This window comes from Cydia pomonella, chromosome 9, assembly GCF_033807575.1.
Source record: "Cydia pomonella isolate Wapato2018A chromosome 9, ilCydPomo1, whole genome shotgun sequence".
Taxonomy (NCBI): domain Eukaryota; kingdom Metazoa; phylum Arthropoda; class Insecta; order Lepidoptera; family Tortricidae; genus Cydia; species Cydia pomonella.
In genome coordinates this window covers 2,417,065-2,438,027 of record NC_084711.1, presented here as the reverse complement: position 1 = coordinate 2,438,027, position 20,963 = coordinate 2,417,065, and the positions used below count along the sequence as shown (strand labels likewise).

The 20,963-nt window shown below is 38.0% G+C and overlaps 1 protein-coding gene across 2 annotated transcripts; it reads right to left on the bottom strand.

Moving 5' to 3' along the window:
- Positions 1–44: 44 nt before the first annotated feature.
- On the bottom strand, positions 45–20,830 carry LOC133521081 (sugar transporter SWEET1). Of its 2 annotated transcripts, XM_061855829.1 has the most exons (7): positions 20,640–20,830; positions 11,367–11,544; positions 8,200–8,323; positions 7,282–7,437; positions 5,480–5,599; positions 3,716–3,845; positions 45–2,434 (listed from the first exon to the last, which is right to left on the bottom strand). In XM_061855829.1, the coding sequence occupies exons 2-6, from the start codon at positions 11,534–11,536 to the stop codon at positions 3,735–3,737; spliced, it is 681 nt and encodes a 226-aa protein (XP_061711813.1). In that variant the 5' UTR covers positions 11,537–11,544; positions 20,640–20,830; the 3' UTR covers positions 45–2,434; positions 3,716–3,734. The 2 variants fall into 2 exon arrangements, with proteins under 2 accessions (XP_061711813.1, XP_061711812.1); XM_061855828.1 differs by having other exon boundaries at positions 45–3,845.
- Positions 20,831–20,963: the final 133 nt, after the last annotated feature.

Here is a 20,963-nt window from a genome sequence, read left to right as displayed (position 1 = left end):
GTACAAAACACAGGTGTTTAATGACATGTAATAAAACAAACATATTCAGACTAATAATTTATTGATTCACTCAACAAGTATAACATAAAAAAACCGGGCAAGTGCGAGTCGGACTCGCGCACGAAGGGTTCCGTACCATTATTTATACAAACGGCAAAAAAATATGTTTGTTGTATGGGAGCCCCCCTTAAATATTTATTTTATTCTGTTTTTAGTATTTGTTGTTATAGCGGCAACATAAATACATCATCTATGAAAATTTCAACTGTCTAGCTATCACGGTTCAAGAGATACAGCCTGGAGACAGACGGACGGACGGACGGACAGCGAAGTCTCAGTAATAGGGTCCCGTTTGACCCTTTGGGTACGGAACCCTAAAAATAACATAATTTGTCACAGCAATGGCTATAGGAAACGAAATCACAGATTGGAAAAGGGATTTAAACAACTTAAAAAAGTTTACAGTTTAACAAACCATACTACGATACTAATTTGTAAAATAGGTACATTATGTATATACAATAACATTTTAATACACCGCTATGAAAATATACAATGTTTAATTTAAATTCAACGCTAAACTAACGATGTAAGTAGTCAAATGCGCCAAAATATTGTACAAATCTGATTTGTTCTTACAAAATACATAACGGAATGTTTGCTTACAAGCTACTTACAAAATAGTAAAGACAGCTTTAAACATGGCTCAATTAAGCATATTTAAGACACTCTTACCGTCAAACTGTTATGACATACATGGTAAATGCTTTTTACATGTCTTTTTTCAGAACATTAATCTAAATTTTGCCATCTTAAAGCACCTTTATATGAACCTATCCTGTTAGATATCTCATTCACAACCGTACCAACTAAAGCTCTCTCAAAATATACTCTCATAGAGGAATCTTTGCCATACAACAATACTTAATATATTAGGAAAGGAAGAACTCTAAACAATTTTGAACATGGTAATAATTTGTTCTACGTCATCGTAACATTTTTTTTGAATCGTGCACCTTATTGGAACTTAACAAGGTCTACGAATGGTCAAATGAGTTATTGTCAGTACAAAAAATAAAGCAGCGAAAGCCGTGGTTTGCTGCTTGTAGAAATTGCTCAAGAAAAGGCGAATGAAACGAAATTATCAAAGGGAGGCAAAAAATTGGCATTATACTCGTAAATTAAATACAACTTTTTTTATGCCAAAGATATTTCGGGAAGGGTACATACCTTAATAACAGTATAGTATAAATATACTTTGTACCGATAAACGAGGAGTATGAGGTGTTTTGCAATGGAAATATGAACAAAAACATGTTCAGATTATACGAGATATACATCCTAAGCCTTCACTATTTATTACACTATCGTAGTGGACCTAAGCATCAGCACTCAACCCACTTTTATGATCTTTAACAAACGTCGTACAAAAAATGAAAAAATAACAGCCGGTCACAACCTATAAAAAATAAATTACAAATATGGGAAATACTCCATTTTAATGATATATTTAAGAGTCGCAAACTCGAGGACTCGTGGAGGTCTCCTAGTGACAGGATCACATTTAGTTTGTTTTAATTCAAACTGGTATAGCTTGACGGTATTTCTTTTCATCAGATACCATTATTTTATTTAGAAAAATATATTTACGAGTTGCAAACTCGAGCGCTCGTGGGTCTCTCCTAGTGACAGGATCACATTTAGTTTGTTTTAATTCAAACTGGTATAGCTTACGGTATTTCTTTTCATCAGATACCATTATTTTATTTAGAAAAATATATTTACGAGTTGCAAACTCGAGTGCTCGTGGATCGCTCCTAGTGACAGGATCACATTTAATTTTGTTTTATTTCTAACTGGTGTAGATTACGGTATTTCTTTTCATTAGATACCATGATTAAATATCTAAAGCGTCTCTATCAAAAGAATGTTTCTTGCTTACAGCACGAAAAATAATATATCACAGTCAAACAATATGTACCACTGTAGTAATAACGAACGAAGGAAGATAAAAATTGAAGACGTGATTGCAAAAGTGAACCAGAAACGCTTCTTCTCATTACAAGGGATCGAAATATCTATAATTAAAAACAAACATCACAGAAAATAAATCCGGAAAAATAATATGAAAAATGCCAGTATTTATTACTGCACCAAGAAATAAGTCCAACAGTTGCTCTCTTACGAGTACATACTTAAATAAAACGATGATAAAAGTCGGTCCCAACTTTAAAATATTTGAAACGGGAAATACTACATTTTAATTATATATTTACGAGTCGCAAACTCGAGTGCTCGTAGATCTCCGAGTGACAGTTTCACATATAGTTTGTTTTATTTCTAACAGGTATAGCTTACGGTATTTCTTCTCATCAGATGTGATGATTTTTGAAGCGCTGATCACGGCAGATCTCGAAGGGGATGGCGGCACGACCTTGACATCTTTCGGAAGGGTCTCTATTGTTTCCCATAAAGTTTTAAGTCATAATGTATTGTTTGTCCGCATTTTCGTTAGTCATAATTTGGTTTTTCTCAGAAACGCGTAACTTTTCAGGATTGCCATAAAACAAACCTAACCTAACCTAACCTATCTATAGGATAATCTAAGGAAATTCCTGAAAAGTTAACGGTTTCAGAGTTATGACTAATGATAATATGACTATCATTACATTATGACTTTCAATAATTATGTCAAACAAAGGGATCCCCTTTCGGAAAGATTGGCCTAATATTGCCATAGACCGAGATGCGTGGAAGAGAGGGAGACCTTTTCCCAGCATTGGGAGACAATAGGCTAATAAATAGGTAAATGATGAAGACAGAGTTAAAAAATAAATTTATGTGTATTGTAAAAACAACACAATCAGAATTGTAAGTTTGAACTGATTGTGAATATAAAAAATTTGTAAAATATCGTAAATGAAGTCCGAATATAAATATTGTATACTTTATATTCATACAGGTAGTAAATATCTTTTGTAACGTATGTACAGTTTCCTAGTACAACGATAAAAATATTGATTATGATTATTGTATTGAATGTAAGGATTTCAGATAAAAAATGTAGTTTTCAATTGATTATATGTACATACACAAAACTATAGAAAAAAAATATTTATCTGTAACATTCTTCCAAAACTATATAAACCTCCTAGATTTGTTAAAACCCAATTGTTTTAAGCTAAAATTGAAATGCATTATTGCATGAAATATTGTTATAAAACTTTATCATTTAAAATACAACTAAAAATGCTGCCTGAACTCATAGCTACTCTTACAAATCTAGTTAAGGCTTTAGACAATAGGCATGGCTACTTTAGCGTGTTAAAGTTACAAAAACTTACTGTCTATAAGTACTACGAATTTACAATGTTAATTACATTTCCACATGCCTTTTGCATTCATCATGCTAATATTAGCCACGCCTAATGCGGTATTTAGTTTGCTTAGTCAAAATTCAAACCCATTTCTTGCATTTTCAACAAAGAAGCTATTGATTTAAAGTGTATTTCTGCTTGACATGTTCTATTCAAGTTTCCTTAGTGTAATCTTACACCGATTGTTGCACTTTCAACTAAGAAGGTATATAAGTAAGGTGTATTTTGGCTTGATGTGTTCTACTTAAGTTTCCTAAGTGTTATTTCACACCGATGGTTGCGCTTTCCACTAAGCAGCTATTAAAATACGGTGTATTTTCGCTTAACATAATACAAACCTAATAAAATTTACTAGTTTTAGTCGGCTTTCTTCGCCTTGGCCTTGGCAGCCGCTTCGGGCTTCTTAGGGTAGATCACGAAGAGGGACAGCTGTGCTGAGCACAGTACGAACGCGACAGAGTTTTGGAGCTGAAACAAAATATGTGTAAGTACAGTTAGCCTATGATAGAGACTGGTGGAAGACTTCCGAGGATAGGAACAAGTGGAGGAATCAGAGGGAGGCCTTTTCCCAGCAGTGGGATAATATGGGTTAAAAATTATAATAACAAAAAAACAGGGGGCGTAGCCAACGTGCAAATCGCTTACGCTTCGTAGCGATTGACACGCACCTGTCACTGTCGCACTAATATGGAAGAGTGATAGAGAGACACAAAGCGTTTCGTTATCGATGTTGAAGCGATACCGATTGTCACCTTGGCTAGGCTTTTTAAGCTGTGCTATTTACATGGATACATTATTAACAATTATCAAATTAAATACGTTAGTTATATTAAGCATCTTATACAGATTACAATGGTCCCTTACACCATACAATTTAAATGAATATTTCACGAGAAACCGTAAATCGAAGTTTCATTTCGAGCCATACAACTTGTGCGAAATGTTAAAGACGCTATCCGCAGTTAGTTAAAATTTTTACCACCTTATACGCTGGGATCGCTTTACTTACCCCTACCATGCACTAAGCACGGTCCCAATCCCTATCCGACCTCGCTACGCTCGGCCGTCTATATCTAGTCGGCCTGCAACCCTTCGTTTCGCGGCCTCTATAGTAATGTACTGTACCGTACTATTTCGTACCTTGTCACAGTGACAATCAATATAAAAGTCGCTAGGGAACTCATACTATTGTCGCTGTGAACGAAATGGCAATGAAATTGAATTCCTTGACCTTACAGATGTCACCAATGGCCATAACCACAAGAAGATGGCCAACATTCGATGTGATAGATAAGAGGCTGATTGTGTAATAAGTAGCAGTACTTTGGGCAGGAAATCCGGTGTTTTACTTGTAGTTCCATTTGGACGACTCAAATATAAGCCGACTATGATTAATGAGTATAACAATCCTTTTTTATTGTGCTAGACATCTGTATCCAGTTGATTAAGCACAATGCGAAAAGAATGCCAACAATGATCTAAACTTACTGGATTAAAACGGATAATTACAGGTTACGATTTTGACGTTTATCACACAAACTTATCAGAATTTAATAGATAAAGGGTCCCAAATACACATACTCGTAAATGGACTCGTGAATGGATGGATCAACTTTTTAGTGTCACTCGTGGACATGGTTACGGTTTTTTTTTATCCCCTGGACAACCACTTTTGATATTATTTCTATAACAGGCCATCCACTGATCATGTTCGTAAATACATCATACAACATCTCTTCGAACGAACTGTGCCAGTATTGATGAGTATTGTCCCTTGGACAACGGGACGCGATAACAACACAAAAAAAGTTGAGTCGCCCAATACAACTATGGGTTTCGCTGCATTGGAGTTGAAAAAATTTAAATAATTAAGGGCGTCCGCCAGCTGGCGCGGGTGCATGCATTCGGATGTCATTATAGATAAAATCCGTCGCACGCGTCCGTGCCAGTTAGCGTTGTTCGTACTATTTAAGTAAACCCGTTCACCCGCTCCGTGTAACCGCGCCAGCTAGCGGACGCCCTAAGACGAACCCTCCCATGGTCTTGGCAATGGATATTGAACCTTCTGATAAGAAATATAAAGTGTACAGTTGTATACTTACGACGAGGAAGCTGTTCTTGAGAATGATGCCGTATAGCAACCACATGAATGTGACCACGGTACCAGAGAGGATCATAGGGAAAGGTAGTCCCTCTGTGCTCTGTTTGGCGATGATATCTTTCTGTAATGGACAAAATTGATTTGATTTAAGTTTAATTTTAGGTACAAGTTTACTTATTTGATACCGAGTGAATTTTGAATAGTTTTTGCATGTGAACGCTTTTTTTCGCATTACAGGAAAATAAGTTTTATAGTAACAGGATAGTATAGGAACAGTGACTTCTATTATATTTCTTCCTGTTTGCGTGTTATATAAATTATATAATGTACATTTAAGGTATAATTAATATGCGATATAAACCCTAGTGATCTAAATTCAACTATACTATACTATAAACATAACATCAACCTACTAAAAACACTTTCTAGTCCAAAAAGCGGAGACGCAATCAGGCAGAACATGAAATCCGTCAGGATTATCCCCAGTCTGTTCTCAACGACGGTGGGATCTGCCGTTTGAGCGTAGCCGATCACTTCATCGATAAAAGCACCGCAAAGACTTAGTTCCAAACATGATTTTACCGACAAAAAACACTTACCTGCCCAAAAAGCGGAAACGCTATCAGGCAGAACATGAAATCCGTCAGGATTGTCCCCAGTCTGTTCTCAACGACGGCGGGATGTGCCATTTGAGCGTAGCCGATCACTCCAGCGATAAAAGCGCCGCAAAGACTTAGTTCCAACTATGATTTGATAGAAAAAAAAACACTTACCAGCCCAAACAGCGGAGACGCTATCAGGCAGAACATGAAATCCGTCAGGATTGTCCCCAGTCTGTTCTCAACGACGGTGGGATCTGCCGTTTGAGCGTAGCCGATCACTTCATCGATAAAAGCGCCGCAAAGACTTAGTTCCAAACATGATTTTACCGACAAAAAACACTTACCTGCCCAAAAAGCGGAAACGCTATCAGGCAGAACATGAAATCCGTCAGGATTGTCCCCAGTCTGTTCTCAACGACGGCGGGATCTGCCATTTGAGCGTAGCCGATCACTCCAGCGATAAAAGCGCCGCAAAGACTTAGTTCCAACTATGATTTGATAGAAAAAAAAAACACTTACCAGCCCAAACAGCGGAGACGCTATCAGGCAGAACATGAAATCCGTCAGGATTGTCCCCAGTCTGTTCTCAACGACGGCGGGATCTGCCATTTGAGCGTAGCCGATCACTTCATCGATAAAAGCGCCGCAAAGACTTAGTTCCAAACATGATTTTACCGACATAAAACACTTACCTGCCCAAAAAGCGGAAACGCTATCAGGCAGAACATGAAATCCGTCAGGATTGTCCCCAGTCTGTTCTCAACGACGGCGGGATCTGCCATTTGAGCGTAGCCGATCACTCCAGCGATAAAAGCGCCGCAAAGACTTAGTTCCAAACATGATTTTACCGACAAAAAACACTTACCTGCCCAAAAAGCGGAAACGCTATCAGGCAGAACATGAAATCCGTCAGGATTGTCCCCAGTCTGTTCTCAACGACGGCGGGATCTGCCATTTGAGCGTAGCCGATCACTCCAGCGATAAAAGCGCCGCAAAGACTTAGTTCCAACTATGATTTAATAGAAAAAAAAAACACTTACCAGCCCAAAAAGCGGAGACGCTGTCAGGCAGAACATGAAATCCATCAGGATTGTCCCCAGTCTGTTCTCAACGACGGCAGGATCTGCCATTTGAGCGTAGCTGATCACTCCAGTGATAAAAGCGCCACAAAGACTTAGTTCCGAAACGAAATAACACTTACCAGTCCGAAAAGCGGTGACGCGATCAGATAGAACATGAAAGCAGTCAGGATTGTTCCAAGGTGGTTCTCGACTACGGCGGGATCTGCCATTTGTGCGTAGCTGATTATTGCAGCGGTGAAGGCGCCCCATAGACCGAGCTCGAACCACGCTTTAACCTACAATAAAAACACGTTATTGTGAATCAGCATATTTCTAACCTTTAAATTCGGCAATTTGATGGGCTATAATAATAGTCTTTTTTATAAGCCTTCTGTAGTGTCCAACTGCTGGGAAAAGGCTTCCCCTCGAATCTACAACAAGTCTTACACTCTATCATTGCATTGTCAAAATTTGACATTCACAGCAACTACCTAAGATACAAGCTATGAGAATCATGATGATGATGTAATCCTGTTATCCCTCATTAGGGATATAGGGCACCCAGAAGAATTTTCCATTTGACGCGATCTCGAGCGGCTACTTCTAGCTCTTTCCAGCCGAGCAATAAGAATCATAGATATAAGAATCACACATTCATGCCATGGTTCATGCTGTAATCGTTCAAATTACAGATCGTATTTTCTCAAAAACGTTCGTATTTGTCATGCTGCCTCAGTACTTTTTGTACCTACTGAGACTGACTGAAATAGCAGAACTCGTTCTTGCGTTTCCGTGAAAGTAAAATTAATTCACTACATCTGTCCCTTGTCGGGCATACACATAGCCCACACTCACTCATTTCCGGTCGACTACTGGAAGCAGGGAGTTTAATAATAAAATTCAAACCAAGCATCACAATTTAACGAGTCTTTTTTTTCTTTAAAGTTGATTCTACGAAGCGCGATGTACATGTTTGTTGATCTAAGATGATCTTTCATCGTCTAATATTTAGACCGTCATATTCTAATTAGTAATATAGTTATCCTTGTCACACATACCTTTTCTTTCGTGTAGCAGAAATAGACAGACAAGTAGACAATACTCAGCGCTATACCAAAGAAGTTGACTCGGATCATCGTATCGTCGCGTAGAATGGCGCCATATTGCAAGTTCAGTACTCCCCTGTTAAGGAAAATGTTGTTTAATTATAATGATAACAAAATACTGGATCCTGTTCGTTTCGCAATTGAAACGGTTAAACACCAATGTCGATCGCGGCGAATATTACCATTAATATTCTACTTAACGCGTCAAAAGGCATCCGTGTTGATTGAATTTTATTTATTTAGTATAAATTTTATTTTGACACTTGGAGAGACTTTACACCTCCAAATTTTATTAGTATTAGTACTCTGACATTGGGGACCTTTTACATCTCCAGATTTAATGTGTTTTTAACCATAGAAACTATACATCTCTATTGTATTGTAGTAATTATTTATTTTAAGATTATTATAATGTAATGTTTACCCAGGTATTGGCTGTTGTATTTATAAATGTTGTTATGTATTTTTCATGTCACTATATGATGTTACTATAAATGTTGTATTGACTTGTAAAAGAGCCCTTGAGGACTACTTGCAGAATAAATTTTTGAATTTTGAATTTTGAAGATGCCTCTGCTGATTCAAAACTATGAAACCTACCAACATTTTTTTATATTGGTAATAGGTTACGTTTAGGTAGTTTAGTTGTAGTTTATGTTTAATTAAAAATAATGATCGTCTTTATTCCATTATATATATATAGCCTCATAAAGACCCCTTGCACGTTACAGGGTTAGCCAACTGACTCGGAGTCAACCGTTTATACAGGGTTAAACTGTATGGGTAGTAATAAAAATAATAATCGGAAGCAGTCAGGTGCGCAGGAGATATTCCAGTGCTTAAACGTACGCGCAGACGCAGGAGGCAGAACGGACAACCGATAGGACCGGAGATGAAATCAGATGATGTATCTGGCCGATGATACCTATATGCCATCCACGTTGCCTTGATATCCTACCGGGTCGAATACATATCTGCATTGAGTTGCCTTCCCCACCAGGATAAACTTATGCATTAGAAGCGGGAGGCTCACTAGTTTAGCCCGCGAACCGACGTGGATTACCGGGGTGTGGCCGCTGCATGCATAACAGCTTCTTGGAGCCAGAGCCACTGCTGTATGAGTAACTATAGGGTTAAACGGTTAACACCGAGTTAATTCGCTAACTCTCGAACGCGCTAGTGGCCCTATCGCTCACGGTCCTATCTATAGTACTTATTCAGCTCGATGAAATTTAAATTATATTCAATTAGAATAGATAGAGTTGCATTCATTCTGTTTTTTCAAAACAAAATTAACTCTGTTTCTTACATTAATAGATTCACATTTCACCAGCAAATTTTGTTTTTTTTTTCGACAAGAAAATGATATATCATTCCAGTAAACATGACTTGCATTCTCGCAAGCGAATCCATACTTGAAGTCTCGTTACATGTATGGAAGTCGCTAGAACGCAAGCCGGACCTGTAGAGGACAACCGGACATACCTATTAATTTTATTAAATTTTTTTTGTAAAAAGAACTCTTGCGGTCTCTTCAAAAGGTCACCTCAAAACGTTCACAAGATAATACCCATAAAATGTCAATTTAATAAATAAATTATACAAATAAGTAAATAAAAATCAAGCCAAGCTGAAACGGAGACGCTTCGCGCTCGCTCGAACAATTAATAAGTTATCACTTCCAGATATCCATAATTCCACAGTGTTATCTTATAAGCATAAATTGACAATCTTTACGCCTTTAGACTATACGCCACGTGTTTTCTCTAGCACGTGGACTCATTATGTAGTAATTTCAAAAATAAGTCACGCCTAGCAATAATAAAAAATATTTATTAGATATAGGCAATAGTATAGTAAATAAATTAGTACTATTAGTATTTAAGAGCGCATAATAATAAGACTGTGCCTGCCTCGATAACTAGTGAAAACATTATTATGGCAGGTGTCCGGACGTCTTTGCAATAACCCAGTCTCATTGTCCACCCAAACTTCAATCCAAAGACCGTTATACTGTACACTTTCTCCACAATAGTCCCAATGCCTGCTGCGACCGCACTAATCAGTGCGTATACATACAAAGGGTAAAAAAACAGGACCACATGGACCTTAAATACTTACTCTCTAGTATAATTCTGTGATAGCGACGCTCATTTGGTCGAGCACAATGTATGAAATGAATGGCCTATATATGCCGCTCGCCGCGCGCCGCTTGCGTCCAGTCCGCGGCCTTATACACAATTTTTGAATGTCAATGTCAGCGGTAGCGCTCCAGCTCCAAATGATGTTGTATTAAATTGCCTGATTGGCTACGGCCTTGGCCGACAAATACATTTCTAGCCATTATTATGCACGAAAACAAGGTCGACGGTCTTCCGGTTATTGACACACCTTTTGACTAGATATTTAGAGTCAAACCAAGATAAGTTTGCAACGATTTTGATAGCCCAGATGGTGCACGGGTTATTTGAAACGTCAAACTTCTATGAAATTATAACGTTTACTTGACACTTGCACCGTCTGTGTTACCAAATTGCTACCAACTTATCTTGGTCTGATTCAATTATGTAACATTAATATAGAGTAGAAACCGCTTATACGATTATGTTTAACGGGGAGTACGCAAAATGATAGTTTTTATACTTAATTATTACACATTTTAATCACGGGCAAGTGGCATGAAAGGTTCTCACGGAAACGTCGGAAATTAGAGCGAATCGCCTGATGGTAAGTATGTAATTAGTAATTACCGTCGAACCACCAGAGGGGTTGTAAATGCGTTGCCAGCCTTTATGATAGGAATACGCTCTGTTCTTAAAGGCCAGAGCACACCGGCTGCATGTGCGTAAACGCACGCGGTGTGCCGTCTCGTATAAGGATCTGTATAATACAACGTGCACGTCTAAGCATAAGCATCCGGTGTGCACAGGCCTTAAAGGTATGATCGTAAGATGACAGTTTAGCTGTGCGAGGCAGGAAGTTTCTGGAGAAACGCACAGTTGAAGACTACCAACCATCTAAGTGAAGACGGAAATGTTGTCGCGTAGAGCGATGGAGTAAAGAAACGACAGGGATTCATCCGAAACAATGGCTCGGAGCACTACTAGTACAGTACTTACATGACTAGACCGCCGGAGAAGGGCATAAGCGGCACGCCCTTAGTGTCTCCCTGCTTGTAGATGTCCCAGCACAAGAAAGAACCAGAGAACATCTGTCCCACGGTGACCACGGCTGCAATTATGCCAACGATCTCCTTGTAGGGCTGTAGGACGTTTGAGAGTGCCTCCATCTTGAATTCTGAAGAAGAAAATTAGTTCCTTACATCAATTTCATTTTTAAAAACTCCTAATGATCACCGACTATAATTAATGCTTGAAAATAATTGGACTCGTAAAAATTTTTTTTTTTTTTTTTTCGTCAGATTTCCAAAAAAAAATCCGGTACATCCTAAAATATCGTCCACTCAATTACGAAAAAATAACACAGTATATTTTTCGGGATAAGTTGTAATTTCGTATTTATTCTCCCCAGAATGAGGATTTTTCAAACTAGCCGAATTATATTGACATTATACGGAAAACAAAATTCAATAACAAAATAAATATCGGCCTACATGTCGTCGGCCGACCATAAAATCCGTTAAATCCTAGACATAAATACCTAATAAAACGCCGTTAATTCTACTGCCGTAAGCAATCCTTCACCGACACTAAGATACAACACTTTACATGGGTTCATAGCCTTACCTAATATAATAATACCTAAGTATAGGTCGAAGCGGCGAAGCGAGTCAAAGCTTACAGTGCAAATGACGTATTTTCGGTTCAATTGTCTATCGTGCTTTTTTTTATCTTATCATTTATTATTAACACATTCACTGCCAGACGCAAAACGTATTTAACCGATTTGCAAGACCGAAGTGATCTCATAAGAGCTCCGCGAACAGTTTTGTGCGGAGCTCTGATAATTAAACACAAGGTATACCTTCAAAACCAAATTTGATATGGAGATTTCATTCCACGCTAACAAAGTCGCGGACAGAAGCAAAAAAACGGGCGAAGGTTTCTAAATAACAGACAAGCGTGTTAAACTGATAATGAAAACACCATCGTCACTGTGATTGGGCTATAAATGTGTTTTGCAAAGAGATGTCGATCCATTATCAATATTATCATTATAGAGTGACTATAGGATGATTTGTAATAATGGCGTCAATGTTAAGGTGTTATACGTAACTCTTCCCATATAGACTTATTAGTACGCACGCAAAAGCCGGCGCCAACACATCTCAAACGCGTTGATACGCTTGATAAAATTTGCTCCTTTAGTCCATGTCTCACAACCATAGAGAACGCACAAATCTAACCTTCCTTCGTCTGTCTCGATCTTTCCAGATCTTATCTAACCGAGAACCGAGCCATGGCTCCCTTCGCTATTTGAATCCTCCGAATAATTTTCCCGTCACAGCTACCATCGCTAGATACAAGTGAGCCGAGATAGGTGAAGGTGAAGGTGCTGACATAATTAAGTTGTTGTATGTAGTTCTAAGCTTGGTGGAGGGTTTTTTTTCCGGTACGCAAACATCAGCTTGGTCTTAGCATGGTTGACGTGAAGTACTAATTTGATGCTTTCGGTTTCTATTCGCCGGAACAATCGAGCCGATTGTTCCGGCGAATCTCAAGTAGTCCTGATGACAATACAATAATATGGTACTGTTGAACTGATCTGATGATGGAGCCGGAAGATATGAACTGGAACTGCATGATGGAACATCGTATCATAGCTGTGTTTGGATTTGTTAGAAAATTCTTGTAATGAACTTTGACCATGATTAGGTTTCAAAGTCTGATGATGAAGCCGGAAGATAGGCACTGGCATTCCATAATGGAATATCGTATCATAGTCGTGTTTGCACTTGTGAGAAAGGTCACGTAATGGACTTTGAACACGATCAGGTTTCAATGTTATAACGAAGCGTGTTTTTCTAGTGATTTTTAGACTATTAATTTATTTCTATTGCAAATTTTGTAAAGAAGGAAAACCTATAAACCTAGTTTTTCATTGTGTCAATAACATAATAAAAAATCATAGAGAATGGAAAGTATTTAGCAGTGGAAAATGTTTCCTCTTTTTGTATGAGCGATCACGTGGTACTTCCCTCTTAAGAGCAACGCACGGATTGCGGACGTTGCGAGTTCAAGTCCTGTCGGAACACGTATCTGCTTGTTAAAAAAATAGTATAGTATATCTCTAGTAGTAGTGTAGTAGTAGTGTAGTAGTAGTCTAGTAGTAGTGTAGTATATCTCTCCACATTCCACGTCTCAATTAGATGCAATACGTGAAAAGACTAAAGTGTGCCTATAAAAAGTACCCACTTAATATCAGCAAACGAATCAGGACTTCCTCATATTTGTATAAATAGGTTACTTAACACTGACCCGAGAATAAATCGCAATAACCTCGATCACTTTTACTTAAGGAAGGATGTGTAGTGTGTAGTGTAGTTGTATTGGTGCGCGAGCGCTGGCGAGTGTTGATGTCAGCTTTAAAAAATTGAGTGACATCGAAACATTTTTTGTCCGAAATTTCATTTACTGAATTTGCTGTTGACCAAGTTTTTTTTAACCGTTGGATTTCAGAAAAGTCACGCATTTAACGGAATCTAATTATAATGGGTTCTACACAAAGCCTTTTTCAAAAATTTTGAAACAAACATGGTTTTTGTTCTAAAGATAATACTTTCGACATTGCAATACCGTTACGTCACACGACGAAAGACGATTCGAGGTCATATTTCTGCTCTTCGAGTGTTGTTGTGTGTGCAAATTGTATATTTTTTTTTCTTTATGATATAGGAGGCAAACGACGAATCGACGAAGCAATTACCGTCGCCCTTAGTCACCTGGGGTTGTAAGTGCGTTGCGGCAGCCTTTAAGATGGGACTAGATACGCTATTTTTTGAAGGTTTGGAGGATGTATTGTTATTTGTAGCTCCAGAACGTAGTATTAGAGTTGCTGAAAGCTATCAACATACCAAAGGAGTGGGCTAAAATATATGGCCTCCTACTTCTATTGCCACTAGTAATACACTGGTTCCAGAGGGCCTCCTGCGAAAACCGAAATTACTCCAATGAAGGCGTAATTTACAGTGACAGAGAAACATGCCCCTCAATAGCGAACTTCGATTTTCGCGGTTATAACCCAGAGCCTTCGACTCTCTCGTGCTATGTTGGCGATTGCAATGGCACCAAATAGAAGTATACAAACAAAAATATACCCTTCAGCAATTATTCAAATGCTTATTTACAGAGTAATTGAAAACAATCACACCCTTTCCTTGCCAAAGTAAAATAGAGAGGTCAAATACTATAAGTCGAATAAACGGGTATTTTACAATTAGAGCTTTGCGAAATGTAACGGACGGTTTATAAATACCTCTAGGTATGTATTTGGGTCAAACACGTTTCAGAAAAGTCATTTCTGTCTGCAGTGCCGGATTAAGACATTTTGGTGCCCTAAGCATTTCTAGGCCATGGTGCCCCCTCATCAAGATTACATTGAATTTTCTTGGTAAATTGCGTGACGTTTATTGGCGCATTACTGCTGAGAATAGAATTTTCAATCTGTCACATCTATTTATCACGGAAATTGACAGTACCGCAGCAGTAATGTTCCAACAGTAGGTAACGTAAAGTGTAAGCAAATTCGAAGACCGTGCTTCGCATAAGGGCGGAGGCCATGCCAACCATCGTCTAAGTGTAAGCGAAGACGTAAGACATAGATCGTACTCCGCACAGGCAAAGGCCGAGCTTCAGTAGGGGCTTAGCCATTGACCATTGGTTCTTGTCAGAACAAGTACCAATGGCCACAAATGTCTTAAATAGCAAATTATTGTTTACGAAAACGGGACTTAATAGGGTAAGTTTTAAAATTACCTCTGACCAGACGTTTCAAAGACGGCGTTGTCCCCATGGTCTCGGAGAAGACTGGGTAAAGTCGACATCATTATCTTGACGTTGGAGGTAATTTTAGAACTTAGTCAAACGCGATTAAGTCCTGTTTTCTTAAATAATAATGTGTCACAATTAGGCCAATACAATTAGATTTTTTCGAATTTGGACCTAAAAATACGTATAATCCGAGTGTGCTCCATTCCAGGAGGTGTGCATAAATATTTCCTCTTTTTCTGTTTTTTGCTTGTAAATCGAAAACGGTACGGCCGACGGAAAATTTGTTCTAATTACGAGTATTATTAAAATTGGTTTGGCAATCCAAAGGAAAAAACAATCTCCTAAGGATCCTAAAATGTGACACCTCCTGAGATCGAGCAAACTCGGATTACACGCATTTAGGACCAAATAAATGTATTAAAACAATTTCCAGCTTGCTGGGAATTAATTCCTCAAAACGCTATTTTTTGATCTAATTTGAATGGGCTAAATCGTGAAAATCTGTGTTTTTAAAGGCAAAGTCTAAGGCTGAACGCGCGGAGCGTTCGGTCGGCGCTTAGGGATGAGGCCAAAGGTCGAGCTGGAAGAAAGCAAGGCTTGAATTTGACCAATGGCGAGGTATGAATAGCTGGACGTCCGGAGCGTCCGATCGCGGCGCGTTATCATATAATACAACCAATGGCGAGGTGTGAGCAAGGCAGCCCAGCTGCGAGAGAGGACAGCATGGATTTGGATCCATGGCCAAGCGAAAGTGAGACAGTTTGCATAAAGTAGGTCTGGCGTCGCATAAGACCGCAACGCCGAACTGCAAAAGAGTGGATCGAAATCGAACCTATGTAATCACGGTCCTCCTACTGCTCGGCCTTTGGCTTAACTCGAAAGCGCAACTTGATAAGATGCTATTGTGTTTTGGCCTTCGTGGGGCCCTTTATAACAGTTTGACAATTAGGTTGCAGGATCCAGGCTCTGCAGCAACTCGGCCTGGCCATCTGACACATCTGGTGTGCAAGAGAGCAATATACGCTACAAAATCGGTAAACTACGTCGAGAAAATCGTTTGGCACAAGCCCGACGGTAAGATTTTTGGCCATGCGCTTTGATGGCCTCCGCGTAAGGTTGGAGATGTGCTTACGTATTCTCACTCTCTTACGACCCTTCGTTATTATCAGATGGGTACTTGCACGTGTATAGTTTCTATTTTTCTCCGTGAGCTTCTACGGATTATCGTCTTATCTATTGTTTAAAAACCGCAAAGGCGCGTGCCACTATGAAAAAATGGTCAGGCCGCATAGGTAGCGTTTATTGAATTACTACTCTATTGAGGACGGAATAAGATTCATTATGAACTAATACAGAATTCTAACAGAATAGCTGTCTGATCTCTATTGGTGCGTCTAAGGTAGGCGACTAAACGCTCTCAAACCAGCTTAACTTGTGACACTGCGATCCGAAACAAATATATAATATACTTTATATCAAAAAGTGTCGTGTACATAAGTACTACACTACGACTGCGATGCTGATGCAACCTGCGCGTATTTTTTTCTTACGATTTTGGTGCCCCCCCTAGACGTGGTGCCCTAAGCAAGTGCTTATTTTGCTTAATGGTTAATCCGGCACTGTCTGTCTGTGGAAAATTCAATAAAAGTTAACGACTCGTGTGCATATACGAGTATACCTATCTCACGTTAGTTTTTTTAGTAGGTACTGAAAAATATGTATCCCGCCTGTAAGGGTTCAGTAAAAATCAGCTTTTGATATTCTTAGCTTTGCGATGTCTAAAGTTGAGTTAAGCATACAATATAATGTGTACCTATGTTTCACTTATGCAACAAAAGAGCTGGAATACCACCCGTAGACACTAACAATAAGATCGTGTAAATATATTTATGAAACGTTGGCTTGTAAATTAAAATGTTTGTGAACTCGACTGTACCTACTTCGGATACTGCCCTCAATCTGCGTTCTGCTTCCTACAAATGACTTTAAACGAGTAACAAATTGAAATTGACACTTGTGCGTCACTCACACACCCACGAGTGACGTCACCGTTCGGAAACGCGCTGATTGCACGCAGGTGATTGAGAAGGTCGTTTAGAAGTCGTAAAGGGGAGGGGAATTTGCAGCAGCTCTTGATGTTATATTGTGGTTCCATCGTCAACACTGTTAACTGACAATTCGTAAACCTTATTGCAAAGGAATAAGGGACACCAATGGTCACATGCAGTAGGCTCAGAGAACGGAATTTTTGAAAATTCGTAGCGCTTTTTTAGATCACAATACGGTTGCCAAAAAACTAACAATCTTGAGGCATTTCTCTAGGGACTTCAGCGATTCGAATCCTGAGTTTGACTTCCACTCGCACTTTAAAAAATTATAATAAATTTTGCATAAAAACTATAAATGAGCAATATTATGCTTGAGCGAACTCAATGATAACTTTTTTTATTATTAGCTCAAGAAAATTAATAAAATCAGGAGAAATAATTCGTGTAGTTTTGAAAATTGGTAAAGTTATACCTTGTGGTCTCCAGATAAACATACTAAAAGTCCACGAGGGTGGGGCATAGAGGGGGTTGAAGGTACCTTTTTTCAAATTTTTGCTCATATCTAGAATATCTGTACACATAGCATTATAATTACTTCGGACAAAAGTTTTAATATAAAATTTCCTACAAATTTGGTTATGTTTATTTTTCGTATCGTCGTAATCGTAAAATTAGACATTATTCCCCGTTTTTTGCCGGTATTTGGCCCGCGTCAAAGGAGACGCGAAGCGCGAACTTGCAAGACTCCACTCCACACTCGCTCACGAGTCAGTTAATCTGTTAAACTGTCATAACCTTCTATGGCGGCTATTTGGTTATATTGGTTGCGAACTTGATCATCCAAAAATCAATTTTACAGTTCCCAGTTTGAATCAGTGCCTTGCCGCAAACTAAATCCGATCAGCTGACGCTTCGGCGCCATCTTGCCGCGAACCAAACTGCGAAATCGCCGTGAAGTTGTGCGAGTGTGGAGTCTACGTCAACGTCGCGGTATGTTCGCTCCGCGAAGTCGCGCCGCGATTCACGCGCATAGTCTGGAGGGGGTTGTAGACGAAACAAAATAACGTCAAACTATATTACTATTTTTTTTATAATAGAGGAGGCAAACGAGCAGACGGATCACCTGAACTAGAATTTCGATGAATCGTTGTCGATGAAATTATATTCGATGAAAAGTTTGTCGGCAAAACAAGGGAGGTATCCTCTTGCCTAGTGACTAGTCAATGATTTTTAAACTTTATTGCACATGAAAAAAGTACAAATAGCTGACTTAATGCCTCATAGCATTCTCTATCAGTCAACCATAATTTTATTTTTTATTTTATTTTAATGATCATAAAATAATTTATAAATTGCTATAATTGATAGCAAATAAGAGTCAAACCAGGATAAGTTGGCAGCGATTTTGGAAGCCCAGACAGTGCAAGTTATTTAAAAAATTACACTTCTATGAAATTATGATGTTTACTTAACACTTGCACAGGCTGAGCTATCAAAATCGCTGCCAACTTATCTTGGTCTGTCTCTAACAACACAACACAACATTAACAATTAACAATATAACATATATTGTATTAACAATTGAAAAACATAATAAGTTACTATGAGAAATTAAACTTTCGTTCTTTAAAAGGCCTAGTTGAATAGGAACCCTAAAAAGGTGCTTTAAATGTTTGCAATAAAATGTATCTTTTTCAAAATACAATCCCAAGATTTAGATAGGCAGTTAGTTAGAAAAGATACAAGTCACTATGGTTTTTTTAATTTCCGTGGCATTATTGAATTGTCATAGTGGCTTCTCATTTATCGCCTAAGTTTTATTAATATACATATATAGTGTGTCCTTAGCCACTGGACAACCCCTGAAATCCCACATAGGGTTACTTCTCAGGGATGCCCTAACGTAATTTTTTTTTTAATTAGAAAAGGTATAAAAATAATTTTTCAATCAAAAGTTTTTCCCAATAATCGTCAAAAAAAAGCAACATAATGCATTAATCATTGGCAGCGTTTTTGCGACAATTTGCATGAAAATGTTCGGCGATGATGACATTTGTCAAAGTCTGAATCTTATTAATGTCATAAATAAAAAAGATAAAAAGGTTGAATAAGGTTTCATACCTAAGGAGCTACTAACACATACAGGCTGCTCCAAAGTAAAAAATCGTTATTTGTTAATTTCTTTGTAACCGTAGCCGTTATTATCCATTCACTTGCTTCATATTTTTTAGTGACTTCTATTATCATAATAAAATAAGGGTGACAGCTGGTAACCACAGTTACCAAAAGCAAGTGAGTCACTAAGATACTGTGTATACTGGTTCTAAATACCCTAATGCATATATACATTTCTGCTTTGTCCAATGGCTAGGAAGGGACACAATGTATATGCCAAGGTAGAATGTGAAAAAAATCGATCTATTTCCTTTATAGAGGAACTAATAGAACACTTGTTAACACATTAAATATGAAATTGATAATATTAACTTTTTATTGCTTTCATTGCACATCTCTATTTCACATTTTCAGCTATGCAAAGTTTATCTGGAAGAGAATGCTTATTAGCTATAAGACCGCCTGTTGTTTGCCTCTACTTTTGATATGTTGTGTTTTTGTGTTGTTTCGACATATGTGACCGTGGCCATTAAAAAGTCTCACTGTGTCGCTTGCCATGAGATTTGGTTGTATCTGTATATGAATAAATAAGGTGTCCTTATGGCAAGCGACGAAGTGGGTTGTTTTGCTAACTGTAGTCACATATATATTGTATGTTGATAAATGAGAAGTCACTATGACAATTCAAAAATGCCACAAAAATCCCGACCACTGCTCATCAGTGACCTATTTCAGGAAGTAGGAAGCTGCTAGTTATTACCTATTTATGAAGTAATCATGATAATTTCAAGATAATCTTGATACTATTGAACTCATACAATAGGAAGATTATTAATATTAGTGCTATATGCTATCCATAGTATGCTCAAGTCGGGCAATGTAAATGTTGTGTAAATTAAGATGTTTATTTTATATCATACATATTATATGTACCAAGGTAAGCTATTGCTAGCATAATAATAATTATGCCTTTATACCTACAATAAAAAACCACCGAGTCATAACTAGCAGTAGTGACATGACAAAAAATACATTAATGATAAGCAAAAAGCTAGTCTATCACCTATTATCTACACTACTCAGATATAACTTGAGTAGCTTGATACTTGATTGGGTTACCTATGAGGTGTACTTTTATCATATTCTTACAAAAATAATGCCAATAAGCCATATAATTTTATGTACTAAGGTAATTTACAATGTCTTATGTAGATATTTTATTAGACCACATTTAATTCCGTTCCTAAGTTACGATATCAAACTGCAAAAATATACTTACGCTATAAAATACCTGGTCAACAGCACAGATATCAATGAAAATTATTTTACATACACTTTCACTGTTCAGAACCAAGATTTAGCTAATCAGCACCTGCCTGCTACACTTATAACAATAAAAATTAAAACAATATTTTACTACGAAAGGCTATTACACTGACTGACCGACACAGCAAAAGTGACGTGAACAAAGTGACAAATGACAGTATTCAGTAGTGAGTAGCAGAGACATGTCAGTCGCTTCGGTAGTGACAGTCATATGACAGCCAAAACTGACAGCCAGCTGGAAAACGTCAAAGACACGTGTTCGAACCATTCATTCCAT